The 21,013-nt window shown below is 44.7% G+C and overlaps 2 protein-coding genes across 7 annotated transcripts in view; one reads left to right on the forward strand and one right to left on the reverse strand.

The window, feature by feature from the left end:
* The first annotated feature begins 3,263 nt into the window (after positions 1–3,263).
* LOC122624609 (potassium voltage-gated channel protein Shaker) overlaps positions 3,264–21,013 on the forward strand; it is a 112,702-nt gene continuing 94,952 nt past the window's right edge. For all 3 annotated transcript variants that reach the window (XM_043804260.1, XM_043804261.1, XM_043804264.1), the window contains exon 1: positions 3,264–4,272. In XM_043804260.1, coding sequence (XP_043660195.1) covers positions 4,127–4,272 — 146 coding nt within the window. In that variant the 5' untranslated portion in view covers positions 3,264–4,126. The remainder of the gene's footprint in view (positions 4,273–21,013) is intronic.
* On the reverse strand, positions 14,425–18,822 carry LOC122624608. Of its 4 annotated transcripts, none has more exons than XM_043804252.1 (16): positions 18,557–18,822; positions 17,766–18,214; positions 17,568–17,701; positions 16,915–17,502; positions 16,720–16,857; positions 16,516–16,662; positions 16,326–16,454; positions 16,094–16,268; positions 15,917–16,032; positions 15,742–15,850; positions 15,586–15,677; positions 15,316–15,533; positions 15,158–15,254; positions 14,957–15,099; positions 14,655–14,891; positions 14,425–14,589 (listed from the first exon to the last, which is right to left on the reverse strand). In XM_043804252.1, exons 2-16 carry the CDS (start codon positions 18,194–18,196, stop codon positions 14,506–14,508), a joined length of 2,838 nt encoding a protein of 945 aa, XP_043660187.1. In that variant the 5' UTR covers positions 18,197–18,214; positions 18,557–18,822; the 3' UTR covers positions 14,425–14,505. The 4 variants fall into 4 exon arrangements, with proteins under 4 accessions (XP_043660187.1, XP_043660186.1, XP_043660184.1 ...); XM_043804251.1 differs by having other exon boundaries at positions 17,568–17,704; XM_043804249.1 differs by having other exon boundaries at positions 17,568–17,713.

Raw genomic sequence — 21,013 nt, forward strand, 5'->3', positions numbered from 1 at the left:
ATCGAATTAATTAAGTTAAGAAGCGTTAAGCACTTTTCGATTGAACTTTGCCAACTTTTACGGTATCCACTTCCACTTCCTTTCGTCGTTGAATTTTTATTTTTTCACTTTCCGCCAAAGTTTTTCCCATGCGAGTCCTTGTCTTGGGTCCTTCCTTTTTAATGGCGCTGGTAAGGATATGGGCTGCTATTTTACCCCCATTCTCCAAGGTGTCAAACAGACAACGTCGCTTAATTATCAGCCTATTTAAATTCTGCGCCGGGCTGTTCGAGCTCCTCCTGGTTTTCTGGTTTCCTGGTTTCCTGGCTAATTGCAGTCCCACCTCTGGCTTATCAAATTAATAGCACGGGTTCAGGTAACTCCTTTGCACTGGTTTCCTGCAAATCGGGAAGGACATTCACTAAGATCGTATGCCCTTACCAAGTTACCATTAGGGTTATCAAATGATAATTACATATTACATATCATTGATTTGTGCAATATTATATTCAGATTATGCTATTTTCTATTTTAAATCAATTCAATTGAAAAATTGTATTTTTAAGTTAGCTAATGTATTCTCATTTTCAGAAGGGCATTAAATGCCCTTTTTTTTGCCACTTTACCTTCATTTCATTTCATTTCTATTCTATTTCTATTTTCACTCGGTTCGCCAATTTTTTATGTCCTTTGTTAGTTATTTATTGCACTTGGCCCACAAGTGTATGGGGCAGCCACAGGACTATCGTCCTTTGGCCTTTGGCTAGTTGGTATCGAATAGACCTAACCCCATCCTCCAGTTTGGCCAGGTGCCGGGGCTCATAATGCGATATAATTTTTGTGTAAATAATACAGATTGTGGGGCCAGTGGTTGGTTGGCATGACAATATAAATATTACAGAGACTGAAGCGTAATTAGTTTAAATTGCTCGTGGGGCACAGCAAGTGCAGTGGCCAAGTGGAAATTCGAGAGTGGAAAATGGGGGAAATGTCAAATGGCAGGCGGATGGGAGGTGGAATCGTGCCATGGTGGGACTCATGGCAGATGCACAATAAAAATTTATCATACGCACCGTTGACGTTGACAGATCGTCGAGCTGACGCGTTGCAAGTTGGCTGGCTACAGACTACAGACTACAGGCTACAGGCGACAGGCGACAAACTGCAACAAAAGCGATAAAAAAGACGCAGGAGAAGCGCAGGCAAGAGCTTTAGAATCCGCAGCTTATCCTTCATCCTTCATCTCCATCTCCATCTGGCTGCATCTCCTTTCCATCTCGTGAATCGTGAAGCTGAAGCTCTGAGTCCTGAATGCCGCACGCTCGAGTGAACTTTGCAATCTGACAAAATCGGTGAATGGCGAACGGTTAAATGCTCCGTGTTGCAGGCGCACAAGCTGCACATGCAACTGCACTTGCAACTGCCGCTCATCCGGCAGCTGCAGCCTGAGTTGCCTTTGTTTAACCCATGATGCCCACCATGACTTTGTGTGCGAATCTTCTGTTGCTTCTTTTTTTTTATTTTTTTGCTCCTCGGGCGTGAAAGGCATTTCTGAATGCCAAATTGCTTACAAACCGAATCACAGTTGCGAATTAGCATTTAGCTGCAAGTGCAGTAGCTTCTTGTCAAGTAAAAACTTTTAAAGAAATTCGGCATTTTTAAGCCAGAGAACTGATTAAATATATCTGCTTGGAATCAAAGTGCGAAAGTTTGACAATGAGATACAAATTAAGTGACTAAAGAAAAGTACGACATTTTTGCATCATTTTAGACACATTTTGGAAGTGAATTGAAAACCCCACGAAACCCTTTCAAAATATCCTCACACTTGTAAACATTTTCTATTTATATTCTATGTGTATTAAATTGTCAGCTTTGGCTGTGAATTAAAGGCACCTTTAAAAGGAAAATCAAAGTCACTGCAAAAACGTTGATTTCACCATGATAGTTTATAACATTTTCTCCTTTTGTTTATTTATTCTTCAAGCACATTCAATTATCTCTGGCAAAGGTTGAAACCATAAAAAAACTGTCACATACAATTTTATTTGTGATTTTTGTCAGTTAAAATAATAAATCCATTTAGTGAGTATCTCGCAGCGGGATACACGATTTTTGCGCTCTTGGTTGTCGATTTTATAATTATGTATTCTGAGGCTATAACTGGTGTCCAGCTGGGCGGCAATGAGTTTGCTAACAGCACAGCCAGACATCGTTTGTTGGATGGAAATGGATGAGGATGAGGATGAGGATGAAGACGAGGACGAGGATGTGGATAAGGACGAAGACGAGGATGTGGTTGTGCATGTGGATGTGGATGTGGATGTGGATGAGGATGTGGATGTTGGTGATGACGATGACGATGGAGAGTGTGATCCGAGGTGGAATGGTTTCTTAATGTGCTCGATGCGACGTTGATGGCATTGCAAATGTGCACACGCTCGAGTCCCCAAAATGGTGGTTGTGTGTGTGATTGTGTCTGTGTGTGTGTGTGTGTGTGTAAGTGTGTGATTGTGTGTTTGTGTGTGAGTCTGGGTGCTTGAGAGTACTTAGCAGACTGACAGAATCGGACAACCCCTCGCACTCCCGCCACTTGCTGCTGTCAGATTTTCAGTGGAGGGCTGAAAATTACTACACTCCCCCCGAGTTTTGAACATTGAAAATTGCAAATATATTGAGACATTCGCATAAGCCAAATGATGATTCCCATTTGAGGATGATCCCAGTCGTTGACATAATTGAACCGATGGAGAGCTTTGTTTTCGCCTTCTTGGGTCCTCAATGGTGATGGCTTTTTGTGCTGCTAGTATAAATTATGAACTCATTTATTAATAAGATTTAAGAGGGTGTAGGATAAATATGAATAATACTAATCACTTTGTAAATTTTTATATAATTTAAGTATAACTAATTTGATTTCAATTTATTGATTCTTTCCAGCTGCCCGTGCACGTAATTCTTCATATCGTCGTTTAATCGCCTTCCTGCCCTATGCACTATATATCAGCAACAACTACAACAGAAATCACAAACAAAAAGCAATCGTAAAAAGCAAATAATAATAGTAAATGTCCTAATTGGAACGAATGTTGTACATACCTACGGATAAATTGTAAATAAATTGTACGACATTGCGAAATACCCGAAATATGGCGATAAAAACTCTAGCGATTAGGCTTCTTCCAAATTCATAAGCCATAATTTGGTTTCCACAATTGATTAAGTAACTTAACTAGCTTTCATTTCAATTGAAAAGTTTCCGGTATTAAATAGTCGACCTGGTCGACTATCAATGGTCCTTAATTAAATCAATAATCGGACATTTTCATTCGTTAGAACCTTTGGCCAGCAAAATTTAGCTAGAAGACAAAATATACAAGGAGAGAAATTTTTGCATACTAAATTTAATGAACCTATACGGCAATTGCAAAAAAAGCAAGAAAGGACAAACAAAGCAGAGACCCAACAATAATTAGCATTAAAAATTGGTTAACAAGCAGAAGACCCAGAAATATCGAAGTAAAAGGATTAGTTGTACGCCCATTGTGATTATTAATTTTAGACATAGGCCAAGAAACCAGAAACCAAAAATCAGAAACCAACAGCAATTCGAAGCGCATCGTTGCTCGCAAAAATAAAACAGCAGCACAACACACGACCAAAAAGCAAAGCGAAAGCAAGAGAGAAGCAAAGCAAAAGCAAAAGCAAAGCAAAAGCAAGAAGCAACATTAGCCGCCCAAAGAAACTTGAAAGCATTAGCCAAAAAACTCTTAGTTCAATTCCATCCAACAACCAAAAACCAAACTCTTGGCTATGACAAATTTGAGGCGTTCAAACTGAAAACCAAAAAACAAAAAAACCTATTGATGCGGCTGCCAAACCCAGCAACAGCTCAGTTTCAACTCTTGCCCTGCGCCATCTGTCCTCTATATATATTAATATAATATATATACTATATATATATATATATATCTGATCTGAAGTTCCAAGTCGCGAGTGCGTTTCCGTTTCCGCAATCGCAATCGCATCCGCATTCATTTTCGTTTCGGTTTCGTTGGAAAGCTAGTGCGGCTGCTGCCACTGCCACTGCCACCGACACCGACACAGTTTCTTCGATCGGAATCGGTTTTGGGACACAGCCGCCAAGATGACCATGTGGCAGAGTGGCGGCATGGGAGGCCATGGCTCCCAGAACAATCCATGGATGAAGCTGATGGGCATCGTCCACAAGGAGCGGCGCCACACGGAGAACGTCCAGAGTCAGTCCGGCTCCAACGAGCGCAACCTGAACCAGTGAGTATTGCAAACCTTTTATAAATACATAAGTATCTTAAATGATAAATCTATATATATATATATTTAAGAGATGGAATTAGATTTATTTGTTGTGCATGAAGAATAATGTGTATAGGTGTTGATAAGGAGATGAAGAAGTGAGTTTTATCACATCACTAGTCCCATTTATTCTTAATAAGCGCAATTTTGCATAGTCCTGCGAGTGAATCGGTGCTTTAATGGGCTTTGGAACAAGGATATTCGACGCTGCTTGCGCAGCAAAGTATGCGGCACTTTTTTTTTTCCATTTTTCTCCTTTTTTTATTGCGCTCCTAGCGACTTTTGGATGTCGAACGTGGATGCCATGTTATGCATATTGGTCGTAAAACATGCGCCAACTGCGCAATTAAATGGCCCGCAATGCAAATGGAATGCCGAGGACCGGCACCAGGAGCAGGACATGTTGCCAGGACACAAAGTGTGCGGCTCAAGGCGGGCTATCGCGGGGGTGGGGGGGGGTGAGGGGATGGATGTCGTGGAGAGTCATTTACCACAAATCAACGCTGCCAACTGCCTGCTTCCCTTCCCTTCCCTTTTGTTTTGCTTTTTTATATGCGCAAGTGAAGCTCCCCGTAAATGATACATATCCAAGCGGCCAGTGGCCAACTATCATTACCCGCCCACCACTAGGCGACCACCAGAGGCGACCAGTGGCCACCAGTGGCCATCAGAGGCGATAGTGGCCGCCAGTCTCGGAAAGTGCAGCTCTTTGGGCTTTTAAATTGGCTATAAATGCGCTGGAGCATAAATGGATTTACACACATGCAGCTTGTTGCTGTCCCCATTTGCCCACCTTCGCCATCATTCATTTCCATTCCATGTTGCATGCAAATACCAGCTACTGCATCGACACGCCCCCCTTTTCCGCCCCTCCTCCCCTTCCCCAACGATTCACGCCCCATTCCGCATTTGGCATCCATTTCCCGCACTTTTCACCAAGGAGTCCTTATAAAAATTGTACAACTCACCATATGTGCATGTGTATTCGTATTCGTATTCGTATTCGTACTCATATGCACTTTTGTGCGAGTGCGAAGGAAGTTAAATGGAAAAGGCACTTCCGGAATTCGGATGAGCGAAGCGGATGCCATGCAGATTGAAAGATGGATCGCAGGAGCGGAGAGCGGCAATCTGATTACTCGGCGGTGGCTGCAACTTGCTGCTTCAGCCACAAAATATATTTGATTTTTGCCAGCTCTGATTCTGATTCTGCATGTAAGGAAATTGAGAGGTAAATCGCCAAATTCGTGCATAAAAAATGCAAGTTTTCGTTGAATAGACGAAAAATCCAGTCTTAGTAAAGGGAAAAACATTAAGTTATGGCACCATAAGTCTTATTTTGATTTATTAAATGAAAAGCCAATTGAATGGATATTGAAATATAACTAGTGCCTGCGCGTTGACTAATTATAATTATTTGCAATTTTCTGAGTGCAAATGTTGCGTCGTTGGGCGCCGCTAAACTTTTCCATTGCCGCACAGGACTCGATGGAGTCCTTTTGCCATTTTGCCATCGCGCGCGCTCTCAAAACTTCACTCGAGCGAATTAATTGAACTAGTTCCCCAATTTGCCAACTAATGTGCTTGCTGGAATCCGACAATTCTGTATCCTGCATCCTGCGTCCCGCATCCTGCATCCTGCAATCTGCATCCTGCGACCTGCATCCTGCGCTTTTCCATGGGGTATCATAAATTTATGCACCCACAACGGCGCACATGCACTGCCACACAATGGCGAGCACTTGAAAATGAAAGGATAATAATAATATTTTTATTTTATTATATTTTTTAGTTTTTCTTTGCCGCTTTTCTCTTTTTGTTGCAACTACAACGGCGACGGCGGCGGTGGCAGCATCAACATATGAAAGGGGGGCTCATGGGGGTCAGAGGTCGGTGGGCGTTGGGCGGTGGGCCAGTTGGCAAGTGGGCGGGGCAGGGCTTAAGTGCACTCAAGTGCCATTGGGTGTGTGTGTGTGTATGTGTTGGTAAATTGCAACTGTAACTGTTTGCTGGCGTGCAAGTGTTGGAAAGTGCTGCAATGATTTCGGGATTCCGCCGGATTACTTTCGCCCAAGTATTTCACAATTTATGTCCAACTCGTTCGCATTCTCTCTCTGCTCCTTTGCCCTTTTGCTCTTCGCCCTTTTACTTTCTCCATCCCCTTTCGCCGTTCTCCGTTCTCCTTTCTCCGTTCATTTTTCCTTTTCAATTTCCTTTTCTGCTCTGCCTTGCACTCGTGTCCGACCCTCGACAAAAGTTGTGAATTATTTTATTACCTTCCAAATGAATTTGGAATTGCTCATATTTTTTAAGTGCCCTGTTTGAGGAGCATTGAAAATCAAATGGAATTTTGTAGGTCAAAGAACAGGAAAACAATTGAAACGGCACTCGCAATATCTTAAGCTTCATTCATTAATTTCAGCAGATTTTCACATTTACATCATTTCATATATATTCATGCTTGAATTCCTATCTGTATTGCAAATATGAAACCAAAAAAAGAACTAAATGCAAAATGTAAGGCATTGCACCTCAAATAAAATCCTTTCGTATAAAAAATGTCCTTAAAATAAGATTTAACCTAAAAATGCCTTCATTTATCTACTTAACCTACATCAATAGAATCAATGGGTATCTGCTAAGCGAGGCACTGCTCGACTATGGCGTTCCCCACTGACATGTCTCGTTTCTTGGGATAGAGAAAACAATTATATAGGGCGTTCATGCATAAATATTGCGAAGGTCAGAGATGCCAACATGAAAGGGTTACGGAGGCGTGGCAGCAGCCTTGTTTTCCTTTTCTTTTTTTTTGCAAACCAAATGTTGTTTGCTATTTTACCTATACATGGGCAGACATACATACATACATCGGTTTCTTGGGCCGAGCAACAGTTGAACATTTGGAAATTTGCATAAATTTCAGAACACAGCCCATGGCCTTCCTACTCGGCAAACTTTGTGGGAATTTATAGAAATGTGCACGAAAAACAGTTTCCATTTGCCTGGGCAGTGGGGCTCTTTGTTGCCCTTCAAAGGCATTTGGGTCCAACATGTTCGAATGAATACTTTATAAGCCCCTCTTTATGGCCATAGCCCTATCTCCCTCTTTCTCTGTCTCTTTCTGTCTCTCTTTCTCTGTCTCTTTCTGTGCTGCTGTCTCTGTCACCGCCTCCCTTTCATTTTCGCCCTGCCAATGTGTAATATTTATGCTGCGAAATGTTTGAAGTTGACGAAACCATCGGCGTAGTTGTAATATTATATTTAACGCCAACTCACTGGTATTTACACTACAAAAAAAAATTTTAATAAGATGTATGAATAATTTCAAAGTCAAGTGATTTTCTGTATTGTGAACCTCATTAAATGATATTAATAATATTAGTTATATAATGCTTCTATAAACCATTTTATTTAGCAACTCCTTATAATTTGAGTAACTAACTTATTAACCTAACTTATTTAAGAGAACAAATTGTTTTTCTCAGTGCTTGTCATGCCACTCGGCGGCATTATCTCCCCCCCTGTTGCCCATCATCATGGGCGTCCAAGCTATTTTGCATTGAAATTGAAATGTCCGCAGCTTTTGTGGGGTGCGTCCGCTTTTTGCCAGGTGAAAGGCGCAACCGCCCAACTGGGCTAAAAACAGGTACCTTACATTTGCTACCCTAGGTACATACATACATACATACATATATGTATAGACAGCGAATGTGTTTGTATCCCTAAATCCGCATATCCTTAAAATTTAGTCAGGCGCGGCGAATTAATTGAAAACTTCAAACATATTGAACGACATAAATACGTGGCTAAGGTGCAAGTCCAGTAGTCGGTCAGTTGATTACTCCGGCCAAGTTGTTGCTGTGGATTTGTCAATGTCAGAGGTAGTAGCTGGCCAACAGGGTGCTTTATATCCTTCCACCTATGTATATCCTTTGGCCATTAAGAGATAACAGTCGAATCTCTCATTGGAAACGTAGACTTTTGTTGAAAAACCGAGATTTTCCCTTCAAAACTGTTGGGTAACTTAAATCTTAGAATAGATAAAAAAATCATTCCTTATCATTGGCATTAAATAAAGTTGAGTCCTTTTGCCTGTGGCACCCTGTCACCATATGTCCTTCCTGTCGTCGATTTCGCATCGCATGAGACTCGATAGTTAGTTACTTAACCCAGCCCAAGACGGCCTCAATTTCCTTTTTCCCAGCCCATTAACCCATTAATTATTTGTGGCCAAAAAAAATTTGCTTACTTATCTGGTAAATTTCTTTATCAGTCCTAATTCAACGGTATATATTCAATGCTTATAAAATAGCAAATAATGAACTTCTAATTAAATGGAGAAAATATCTGTAAATTCAAATATATTATTTGAATAAAAAAGTTTGAGTATTAACAAAATGTAAGCTTTATTTTGCCTAGGAATGTGTAGCACATTCGTAGGACAAGCCCCATTTTTAGCAAACCCCATGGGAGCGTAATAAATTTCCGTTGGCTTGTCATGGGTTAAAACCGCTCCTCTCCCCGCTCCCCTTGCTCCCGCCGCTCCATCCCCAAATTGCCGATGGCGTCTTTGCCTCCTGTCTAATTGCTGGCCATTCGTTTGGGCCACGTTACTTGGCCAGCCGTCGCTTATCAGCGCCTTTCACTGGAAGCCGACTTATTGCCACACCCACGTAGCGAAAATTGCGACCCATTTGTTAGCCGGCTTCTGGCAAATCATTTTTCATTTTCATTTGCCTGTGCAAACTCGCAGCACTTTGTCTGCCACCTGCCCAGGTGCAGGTGGCTGCTTTCCAACCCACAATCCACATCACACCACCCATTTTTTTTTCCATTTCGGTACGGTTGCTTGTCCTATTGAACTTTACTCAGGCGAAATTAATGAGCGCATAGGGGCATAACACTGCCCATTTCCACCGGTCAGCTGGTTAGGTGGTTGGGTGGCAAGTTGGTCAGTTGGTTAGATGGTCAGGTGGCAAGGTGGTCAGGTGGTGGAGTGAAATGCGAGTCTACTCCCGTGCGTTCACTGAAGTGCACCTAAGCGCGAAATGTTTGCGGTGTTAAGATGGGTGTCCTTGTGCCGATCCCAAACCGTGCACCCACCCATTCCGAATCCCCCGAAACACCGCAGGGGGGGTGAGGGTGAGGGTGGCGGTGTTGTTCTATTGGCGAACCCATAAAAAACGCAAAGTGTCAAAGCGAAACGCTTCAAAACACTGGCTGCCAACAAGCGGGGGCAACACTTTTGGCCAACATTTCAATTGGCACGAGCGTTGAGATTACTTTTGGGCGGCATTACTTTTAGGCGATTAGGTGTCGACTAACTGTTACTCTGTGAAAATATCAAAATTAACAGAAATGTACAAATTAAAACTTGGAAACTATTCATTGTTATCAAAAGGTGCATGCTGCATTTTCAAAAGAAAGAAGTAATCCATCGAAGATGCAAATATTTGCTCTGCATAATTAGTTTCACAAATAATGACTTAAAAGCCTGAAGCGCTGCGATGCTAAAGTATTTTCACAAATAATTGTACAGTTCGAAGATACTGTCAATTAATTTTAAATTGAAAATAATACAATTAAAGTGCATTTGTCGCATAGTTGCTGCATTTATTCATTGACAATTCATGTATTTTAAATGCAATAAATTTCCCAATTGCCATTTTAGACAACCGAAATTGAATTTATTCGCACTAAATATATTTAGCCTTCGGTGCATTTATCTATGCTCCATTAGCTGGCACGAAATCAGATGTTTCAGTGTTAATAACGAAATGAACTTCAATTTCAATTCGTATTTTATGTTATGTTAAATACGGACTAATATCGCAACTTAAGCATCCCCATTAACCCCATTGTGCACATGCAATTTTGAGTGTGTTGTGTTTTCCCTTTGCCATCTTGTGTGTGTCTCGTTGACCATTTGACTTTGATTTGTTGTTTGGCTGCGTTGGACTACAAGTGCCGAATGTGCCTCTCTACAAGCAGCAAAGGAAAGTAAAAAACCAAAAAAAAAAAAAAAGAAAATAAAGAGGAACGAACGTATAAAAAACGCACACACAATGGATGGCAAACAAAACAGAAGGCGGTGTGTGCAAGTGCCGAAAGACAACTCGTAGCACTCAATTAACGCATTTAAAACTACAATGCAGGAGATGCAAGGCGGCGGGCGGCGGGCGGGGTCAGAGGTCGCCACTTGTCGGGGTTTATTTTCGAGACCGTCTCGGGCTGCTCGAACACACGGCCATTGTGCATCCGCCCCATTGTCTCTGGCACGCGGCGAGGGCCATCGGTTCATCGGGGCATTGTCTAACCCACAATGGATGCCCCATTCCTGCTGCTCCTCCTGCTCCTGCTGCTCCTTCTGCTCCTCAGATTCCTGGGGCGCCTCAGTTTCAGACACTGGGCCATCCCACTCCATCCATTGGCGAGCACACCAATCCCAATCACCGAGAGCACCGAGACTGCCGGCACAAAATTGAATTGGATGCAGCATGAGCTGGATAAGAGGACTTACCATAACCGAAAGCAGTCAGGACCATCAATTGATTGGCCAGCCCATTAGGAGCACCGGATCAAAAGTGATTTCGATTTGTGCAGCAGGAAAAAACTGCTAGAAAATATCAACAAAAAATGGTATTTATCATATCAAAAAGTAGAGCTTTAAAATCTTTAGAATTTCAAACCACTTAAAGAGTCAAACAATTAGTAAGTGCAGCAAATTGGGTCGAAAGTTTTCGCCAAAGTCTTGACCAACACACGACGGCTAGTGGCCGGCATTAATGGGTGTTTGGACCAAGTTATTGGCTTCTCAAGTGATCTCTGCCATTTGACGGGCTCGTTCATTAAAGTTTCACTGGACCGGACACCCTACGGCATTTATACGAGAAATAATTTAACGCATCAGCGATTTGGCAGCTTTGGCCATGATTATTGGCCACTTTGCCCTGCACGTTGGCCCCTTGTAATTGCCGGCGCTGTCTCTTTCGCACACACTCCACACCTCTCTTTCACTCGCTCGCTTTTAGTTCTTTTCGGTGCTGGTACTCTGGCTATTTTCCAGTCATGATTAGTTTTGATTAGTTTAGATGATAGTTTTCACTTTCATTTTGTAGTTCTAGTTGGTAAACCAAGAACGCGTATCTACTTCTTGTATTAGATATGTGGATGTGTCATCTGTTTATTATCACTTTAAAGTTATGTTAGTGAAAACTGTAAATTATATTTCAATCCATTAGTTAGCTACTGTTGCTTATTGGCTGGAACAGCACTATTTGTTTTTGTTATCGGTGGGGGAAGTCCTTGTGACGGCATGAAATTGTATGGGTCTTTATGGCCCAGTGACCTGCTCACGTTGTTCATGTTAAAATTCCAAATTACATTTTGCATTTTGATTAGAGCGTGAACACAGTGACCTCTTGCTCCTTCCATACTCCTTATATTCCTTCTACTCGTGCTGCTCCCAATCCTCGTGCATCCTCCAGTCATGTACTAAGTAGTGCTGCTCTCGAGAAAAGCTTGCCCCTTCTGGATTCTGCAGCTCATTCGCCCCACGAGACACTGGATTCTTGATGCTCGTTTGCAATTTAATGAAGCAAACTGTTGCTAAAGCGAAAGGGGAGGTGGGAGTGGCAGTGGGAGTGGCAGTGGCAGTGGGAGTGGGGGGGAGGCTGGCGTTCGAGCATGAAAATTGTTTGTCCACGGACTCGAGCGGATTCCGGCGGAATGAAAGTGACTGGGGCAGCTGAAAGGCGCTTAGCGTCCAGCAGCTGTTCCAAAGCCCCTCCTCGTCTTCATCTTCATCCGCATTCGCATTCGCATCCTCATCCTTATCCACATTCGCATCCGCATCCATATCCTACCCGCCGAGTAGTATCCTGTGTGGCGTATCCTGCAGCCGCCACTCTTGGCAATTTGACAAGAGCGCATTATCCTTACAAACGGCACCAGATGGGCCTGCCCCAACAAAACAACAAACAACAACGCAACAAAACAACCAAACAACAAAACAGCACAAGAAAAAATGAAAAATGATAGAGAGTCGGAAATATTCGAAGGAGAAGGTGGCGACTGCACGGGGGGTCTATAAAACTGGGGATTAGCCCAGTCAAACGATTCCGCTGGCATTTGGCCAAAACTACAAAAAATCCAAACAGAAAAGTACGGAATACCTACATATATATGTATATTTAAAACTGCATAAATCAAAGCACTCGTGTCGAAAGGCCAAAGGTTGACGCTGATAATTGATGGTCAGTGCCAACTGCCGGTGATTTTACAGAGCTAATGACGAGAATAGCCAGCAAATGGCGATTTGATTATCGGGAAGTAAGCGGGTTTTAATAAATGAAATTCTAGAATTAAATACATGCTGCTTTCTGGAAACTCTTTCAACCAGCTTTGATGTTCAGGCCATCGCATCGAATTAAGCTCTATGTCATCTGTTTGCTTTCTATAGCTCGACGATAGCTCAAAGCAGATTTCATTTCACCCGGACTCACACTGGTGTCGGCATTGCTATCGGAGGAATGCCATGTGGATGGCAATCCAGCAAGAAGGAATCCCTATTTAGGAGCCAGTGCCATCTGTGACTTACCAATTTCCCCCCAGTTTTCCCCCCATTTTCCCGCACAGAACCTGCCGCAATCCGTGACGCATTCCGGATGCCCGAATTGCCTTACGGTCGCCACGATGACAAAGGGAATCGAGAAATGCAACTGAAATTCGTTCAGACAATGGCCAGGGAAGGGGGGTTGGCTGGGGCAAGGGGCAAGGGGGCTTATGGCGACTGGGGGTGGCAGACAACGAAAAATGCAAATTGTCAAACATGCAACGCAATTGACGAGAGACGAACTTCGAGGCACAACTACAGAGGAACTAAATCGAGTTACACTGTACTTCTTTTTACCTTTTTATAGTTTGCCAGTTTTAAAAAGCTGCTTAAAACTTGTTTGCAAATTTATGAAGCTCTCAAAAACCCAACAAAAAGGTAGCTGCAAGTCTGGGTTATATTTTTGAAGTAGCACATCTTCCCCTTGTTTTTCTCCCTGTGCATCGGCGTAGTACGTAGTACGTTTAGGGTGGCTTTAGGGTGCGTTTGTGGGGTGGTGCCTGGTTTGCCTGGCAAACATCGAAACGCTTTCGTGCCGAGCTCAGTTGGTTTCCCCCATTGACAGGCCGTCACTCTGCCAGTCCGTCAATCTGCGGAGCTTCAGCTCCTCGTCATGTGGCCTATATAGCCGCTATGGCCACGTTGTTCCCCTTACCAAATCCCTAACCGATCGGCAGCCTGCAAATTAACTGTAGCCCTTGCCTCGTCCTGCGTCCTGCGTCCTTCGTTCTTGGTCCTTGGTGCATCGTTCATCGCTCATCTGCCATGCCGCATCCTTGCTGTTCCATCAACGGTTTGGCACAGCCAACAGCACAAGGTGGACTTGTTGCTGCAATTGGCAGAGTGCCTGCCCTGCGTCCAGGCATTTTTGAGCAGGCATAATTAATGGAACCCGGGCCCGGATAATGTCAACATTATCGCAGCTAATTGACAATGGAGGAATGGAGAGGCGTGGAGCGGCAAAGTGGTTTTGGGGCGCCGCCGAGATGTTGCAACGGAATTTAATGGCACAGGGAATACAGGAATACAGCAAAAAAGAAATACAGAGAAATGGGGATGATGCGTGTATGCCTAAAGGAGCATTATTCCGCTGAACATGTGCACAAAGTGCACTAATTAATTAAAAATTAATTAAAGTACAAAAAAAAAGAAAGGAATTAATTCACTGCAAACTAAGCCAGCGAAAAGAAATGGATATATGAGTGTATATCTGAATCGGAAGTGTTAGTAAACATTTCCCCACATGAACACACTTCGCTTCACTTTACTTTAAATATATGTATATACATATAACACTTTTTTTTCACTCCACCTTTTGCAAATTAGCAGTTCACACCCAACTATTTTCGCACACTTTCCCTTGCTGTTCCATTCAATTAGCGAATTTCCAGACATGTGAGCAAATTGGGAAAACATGCCGGCGATCTCAAATATTGAACGAGAGAAATGCGCATAGAGATGAGCCATTTGCATTAGGAAAAAAAAAAACAGCTTGCATTTATTTATTGTGCCTTAGACTAGTTAGATGTGAGCCTCGACTCTGCGGATCTTTAAGATCGTCTTGTGATTAGCGACTCCTAACTATTGTCGGAGACTAAACGCTGCTCATTGTAGCGTATGGGATATGTGAGTGCGTTGCCCTTGTCCCAGGAGTAGAGTTCCTAAAATATATATATATTACATAGAAGACATAGTAAAATTCCTAAATAATCATAGAGTTACTTACCACAGTCAGGGGATTGTAGCCCACGGTGGTGGTGTGGCTGAAGGGATTCGAGAAGGGCAGATTGGTGTTGAGCAGCTTGCCCTTGTACAAGTCCACCACATATCGGATCTGGGTGTTCTTATCCGTGCCCGAGTCGATGGCATACAGATTGCCGCACACGATGAACATCTCACCGAACTGACGATGGTCCAGGGTGATGTTAAAGTTGTACTGCATCTTCAACGTCTCCGCATCCAACTGGATAACAAATTTCTTATTTGGGAGAAGTTCTCTGAAGGCACCATACTATGTAGCACATTTACCTTGGCCACCAGCGTATTGTTGGAGTGGTAGGTGCTATAGATCACCCACAGGCCCACCTCATCCACATTGAAGTCCATGTAGTTGTAGTCCGTGGTATACAGCCTATTCGCAGCAGCCACTCCAGCATATGGCAATTGTGTGGCTAATAGATAGATGGTAATAGTTAGTATTATGAATTTCAATCATTGCCATGCACTCACTTATCTTTTTGAGACTGGTCAAGTCCAGCTTGACCACCAGATCCGAGTTCCTTTGTTGATAGTAAAACGAACCGTTGAAGACCACATGAGCATTGCCCTAAGGATGATAAACTAGAATAGGGAAGGGCAACATCTTTTAACTTATTTTCGTAACCCACATGAAAGCCTTCTTGAATTTCGTACTTCCGCCTGGGGATGCTGTTCATTCGGTACTGAATGCGTGTGGTGAACTCGAACAGATTGTACGGATCGTTTTCGTTGGTGACGAAAGTCTTCTCGCGATCGCTATCCGGAGATGGATCTCGCAGCCAGGAGCCGAACTTTTCATTGACCACCTTGTGGAACACGGGCTTGCCCACCGCATACAGATAGCAAGCTAATGTAATAATTGTATTATTATTTTTAAAAAGTTTAAACTTTCTACTTACTCTTTGGTCGCTTGGGTAATCCCGGATAGCTTAAATTGCCCGTAGCCTGGATCTCAAAGTTATTCAGTATGGAGTCCTTGCACTGGTACAAGCTTCACATATGGGATGGGATTTAAGGATTTAACACTTATCGGGTTGTTTATTATCATTACCAACCTGGGATCCGGACACTGATCACAAACGGGACACTCGCTCTCCGGCGGCCTTTGGCCATAAACCTTGATGTTGTTGCCCACATAGGGCGTCTCACTATTCGGATCTTGTGCTGTACAAAAAGAGGCGGGGATTAGTAGAATTATATTTGCAACATGCCACACACTTTGCAACTAACGTGCTATTTCAAAGTTGACCATTGTGGCATTCAGTTCGTTGCGGGCCACACAATGATAGTAGCCAAAGTCGTCCTTGCGCAGATTGCTGATGGTCAAGCGCATGGAGGTCTTGAAACTATAAAACTCCATAATGAATGGGGAATTTCGATGGGAGATAAGTTGGTGTATGAACTCACCCCTCTGGATACGTTTCAATGCCGTACTTGTCGCTGGGATCGAGGATCTTGCCGTCGTAGGCGCGTTCCCAGTACTTGATGGCTTCGGGGAAGGCCTCCACCAAGCACTCGAGTGTGGCGCTGCTCTGGTACTCCGCGTAGATCATTTGGCGGTACACCGATATCATGGGCGCAACTGGGGGATAGGAGGTAGCCCATTGATAGTAGTTCATAGCTAAGCTTCAACACTTACATTGCACCTCCACGAGGTAAGTGGCATTGGCCACGGGAGCGATGCCATTGTTGGCGTAGCAGGTGTAGGCCGCCATCTGGTGTCGCGTGATGTTGGTGAACCGCAGGAACTGTCCGCTGATGGAGGCCACTGCATGGAGGGCATTAGAATTGGAAGTGCTCCACTTGGAAGTGCTCAACCGCATACTCACTCTCTACGCCATTGACGTTGATGGTGCGACCATCCTCGCGTCGCCATTCCACCTGCGGCGTGGGAGTTCCTGTGGCGGTGCAGCTCAGATTCAGGGATCTGCCCTCCTCCACAATCACCGTGCGCTGGAAGTCCGGCATTTGAAGATCTGGAAGCAGAACAATCTCGTATCGACCCTTAATTTAAGCTGCTGCTGCTAGCTTACCTGTGATGGAGGGCGGTATGAGCAGATCGTTGGAGGAGCTGCCATTGGGATATTGCAGCTTCCAGGCATTGATGCCGGGCACGCCGGGTATGCCATTGGTGCCCGGCTTGCCAGGACGGCCACGTGGCCCAGCAATGCCTGTCCAGCAGATGGTTCATGTCAAGGAATTATTGGAGTTAGAAGCGGATAACTCACCCTTGAGGCCGCGTTCGCCTGGTGGTCCCTGCGCACCCTTGGGTCCCGTGATGGACAGCCCATCCTTGCCATCCTTGCCGTGCAGTCCATCCTTGCCATCGCGCCCAGCCAGGCCATTCTTGCCATCAGCACCGGCGCGACCTGGCACGCCATCGAGTCCCGGCTCCCCGGGCACTCCATCCCGTCCATCCAAGCCGGCTCGTCCGGTGACCCCGGCATCTCCCTTGGGACCGCGCGGTCCGGCGGGACCCAAATGGCCCACGCCATCCACTCCGGGTGCACCCGGTAAGCCCACGTCACCGCGATTGCCCTTGGGACCCGGTATGCCTGGCAGACCCGGGTTGCCCGGTGGTCCCTTGGGACCCACTTCTCCGCTCGGTCCTTGCGGTGCCGGCGGACAGTAGTCCTGGGTGCCCTTGCAGAAGCCCGTGATTATCTTCTCCGGCACGCGGCAATATGTGTTCAAATAGATCCACTCATCGCCGCCGGGAGCGGCGCCCTTTTGACCCGTACGCTTGCGGATCTCGGTGTCTTGCTCCTCCAGAACCTTGCGATGATTGGGATTGAAGAACTCGATCAGCGGATCAGCTGGAGGGGGGGGAGGAAGGACTAATAGTTATGTGAATTTCTGGATCCAGAATCCCTGAACTTGCCATGCATGGATGCCGGAGCGGAGGAGGCGATGTCGCGGCGCATTCGCTTGCCGGTGGGACGTGGTGTGTGGCTAATCAGGTTGTCCGTGAACTTGCGTTCATTCTTCAGAGGATCCCTCGATTGGGTGGTGCTACTGCTGGTGGTGCTACATATTTATATGTCAAAAGAGAGAAGTGAAAAGTTGGTGATCCACCCACCTGCCAACCAATTGCTGCTCCTCCTCGATGATCCTGTTGACCAGCCGCCTTAGTTCCTCCTCCGATCGCATTAACTCCGCCTGGAATTGCACCCGAAAGGACTTCGGCGAATAGCTCGGCTCCACCTGTGGCAAGGACTCGGTGTCCTGGCTGTGCGTGTAGAAGACGATCGAGAGGCTGGCCAGGATGAGGGTGAGGGCGCCCAGGTAGATGTACACCAGCGTCAAGGACTGCCGCCCCGGGCACTTGCACACCCGACAGCTCCCGGCTCCATTGCCAACGACCAGCTGGTCACTGGACGCACTGGGCTCCAGGGGTCGCACTGGTGGCGTACCCTCCCCAGAATCCTCCTGCGGATCATCCTCGCCCGTTCGCCGCTTGCGCTTCTTCTTGCTGGTGTTCTGTAGACTCTGGTTAACCGCCAGAAACATTTTACCGCTTTCGAGTGCCTTGAAAAGTGGAAAAGTCGTAGTCTAAAGTTAGTTTTTTACTAAATACAAAGCTTTGAATAGAAGGATCATAGCTGCTTATTTTTTAAGATTTTTTAAAGCGATTTCATTGAAAGAAAGAAAGTCTTCTTTGATTTTCATTTATTTTGATTTATAGCGGGCGAGTGCAGTTTGAAAAAATAAGCTGCCATATTTATAGATCGCATTTGAAGTGATGCGTCTAAAATTAAACGACTGCCCACTGCGGCTGGATTCAAGATTCACGAGTGATTAAACTGAGTGATAAACACGAAAACACGGAATTCCGATGCATTTCCCTGCTTTTTCCCGCATTCTACATACTTGTATACATAAGCGCAGAGCCCCTGGCCGCACAACTTTTCACACTTTTCACGCTTTTCCTCTGGAGTCCGTTGAAACTGTGAATGCGCGGGCGGGTGTGTGAGAATGTGAGAAGGTGCGACGGAGATGGTGGACGGAGATGGCGAATGAGAGAGAGAGAGAGAGAGAGAGAGACAGAGACAGAGACGGAGAGTGAGAGAGAGACTGTGTGGGAGAGAGAGAGAGAGAGCTGCTTCCGAACGCGTTGGCGTCTAATGCTCGACTGAGCGAGTTGTGCGGCGACACTTTCCTTCGCAGCGGCTTGTTTTCCACGCTTTCGCCGGCAACTTTCCCACGCATCCGGTTGGCTCTCTCTCTTTTCTCTCTCTCTCTCTCAGTTTGCGAGAGAGATTCCGCGACTATATCCTATAGCTATATAGCTATATAGTTATAGCCTTACGCACATCGTAAATAAATCGGAAAGACTTTCAAATCGCTTTTGATTTCAGCTAGGAAATCTAAAATCTAAAATAAAATCGCATAAATAATGGCTGGGAAATCTTGATGTTTGTTGACTAAAATCTGAATGGTATATCCGCATATATCTTCCACTTTATATATTCCATATAAATATGCGGGAAATCACAAGTTTGTTTAGCGAGAGAGTTTTAGTTGCTCTTTAATTTCACGCCTGCGCCTGAAAAGCACCTCTGTTTTTATTATTTCACTTCTTATATCCTGCAGTAGACATGGATGTCCTTCTTTAAGAGTCCTGTTTCGCTGCTCGGATTCAAGGGGGGGGAGTAGGGGGTATGGACGGATTGTTGGCTTGGAAAATCAACAATGAATGCACACGGCTCAGGAGGGAAAAAGTGTCTTGGCTTGATTTTGCCTCCTCGGAGAGGGAATACTTTGCGATATCCTCAACAAGTACAAAGTTTAATGGGCCAAACTTGGCCCATGGCAGCCAGAAAGTTTTCCTATTCGCAATCATGGGTTTCCCACTCAAGTTTTCCACCAGACACTCCATTTGGCATTGTATCAGGTGTGCTTTCCTTTTATTTCGAAACTGCAAAGGTTGATTAGAAAATATGTATCTTATTGCTTTCAATTAATATTCCGAACAATGAGATATTCTACTTTAATATTTTATTTAATATTGTTGTAGAAATAGTTACTCTAACTTAATCCATTTGAAATGCGCTTTAAGTTTGAATTTATTTGCTGAGAATGTCAAGTTACTCGATATTTATTTTCGGGTGCGCTCTCCGGCTTACTTAGTAATTATCGCAATTAGCGCTTCAATTCTATCGATTCAAATTGATTGCATTTGCTCAAATAATTATATGTGATTATGTGCCACTCCGGGTGCCACTCGATTATTATTGCCACACCTTACGCCCACTTCTACCGCCCACTTCTAGCGCCCACCGCCCATCGCACAATGGTGAGCACTCTGCGCTTAATTTGCATTTATGTTTCTGTTTGGAAGGCGGCGCCTGAGACCGAATGCCATTTACATTGGCCAAATGCATACGAGAGCACGACCCAAAGGCCAAAGGCCAATGAGCCGTAACGAGCTCGTTAACTGGATCCGGAATCTGCAGTCCGTGTATTCCGTGTATTCCGGGTGCAGCAACTCCAACTCCAAATCCAAATCCAAATCGCAATCGTAATCGAAATCCGAGCTGAATCTGGATTTTGACCATTCACTTTGTTGCCAGCTGTGCGCTGCATTAGTTGGCCAAGTACAATGGCCAGACAAGTGGGTGGCCAATGTCAGAAAGTTGGCAGCATCAGGTGCACTGAAAGAAATGATAAGTGGTAACTTTTTCCTAACTACTTGTGCTTGCTGCAGCTATATAATGTGGAAATTACTATCTGTTTGCGCGATTTTCCGCGTGTAAAACCAACTGGAAGTTGGGAGTCCAAGTTGTTTGGCGGTTTGGCAGCGCGCGTTTTCCAGGCGGGCCCATACTTGTAAGCGGCTTAGTGCCAAACATCAGCCGCGCAACAAGCCGCAAGGAAAGCAAAGCAACAAGCCAAGAAGCCAAGAAGCCAGCAGGCCAACAAGACAAAGTTAAAGCCAAAGTGAAAGCCGCAGCAGCGCAAGTCGGCAAACAACAGCAGGGAAGCCAATAAATCAAAATGTCAAGATGATGGCCTTTGAAGTGCTTTCGAGCTGACTGAGCGCTGAAGGTGAGATGAGGTGCCATGAAATGGGTCAAAGGTGGCATCTGAGCCCAGCTATCCAACAGGCAACAGACAACAGACAGTGCCCGTCAAAAAGCAGAACACAGAGACACACAGAGACACACAGACAGCGGCCAACAGACGTCGCTTAATTTCGAACGAGTCGTGGATCTTGCTGGCAAATGACAAATTAAATGACAAGAACTGTCGGCTCAAAATGCCGACATTTAGTTAGGCCTCAGCTTAACACACAGCCCCTTAACACACAGCCCCTAACACACAGCC

This window comes from Drosophila teissieri, chromosome X, assembly GCF_016746235.2.
Source record: "Drosophila teissieri strain GT53w chromosome X, Prin_Dtei_1.1, whole genome shotgun sequence".
Lineage (NCBI taxonomy): Eukaryota > Metazoa > Arthropoda > Insecta > Diptera > Drosophilidae > Drosophila > Drosophila teissieri.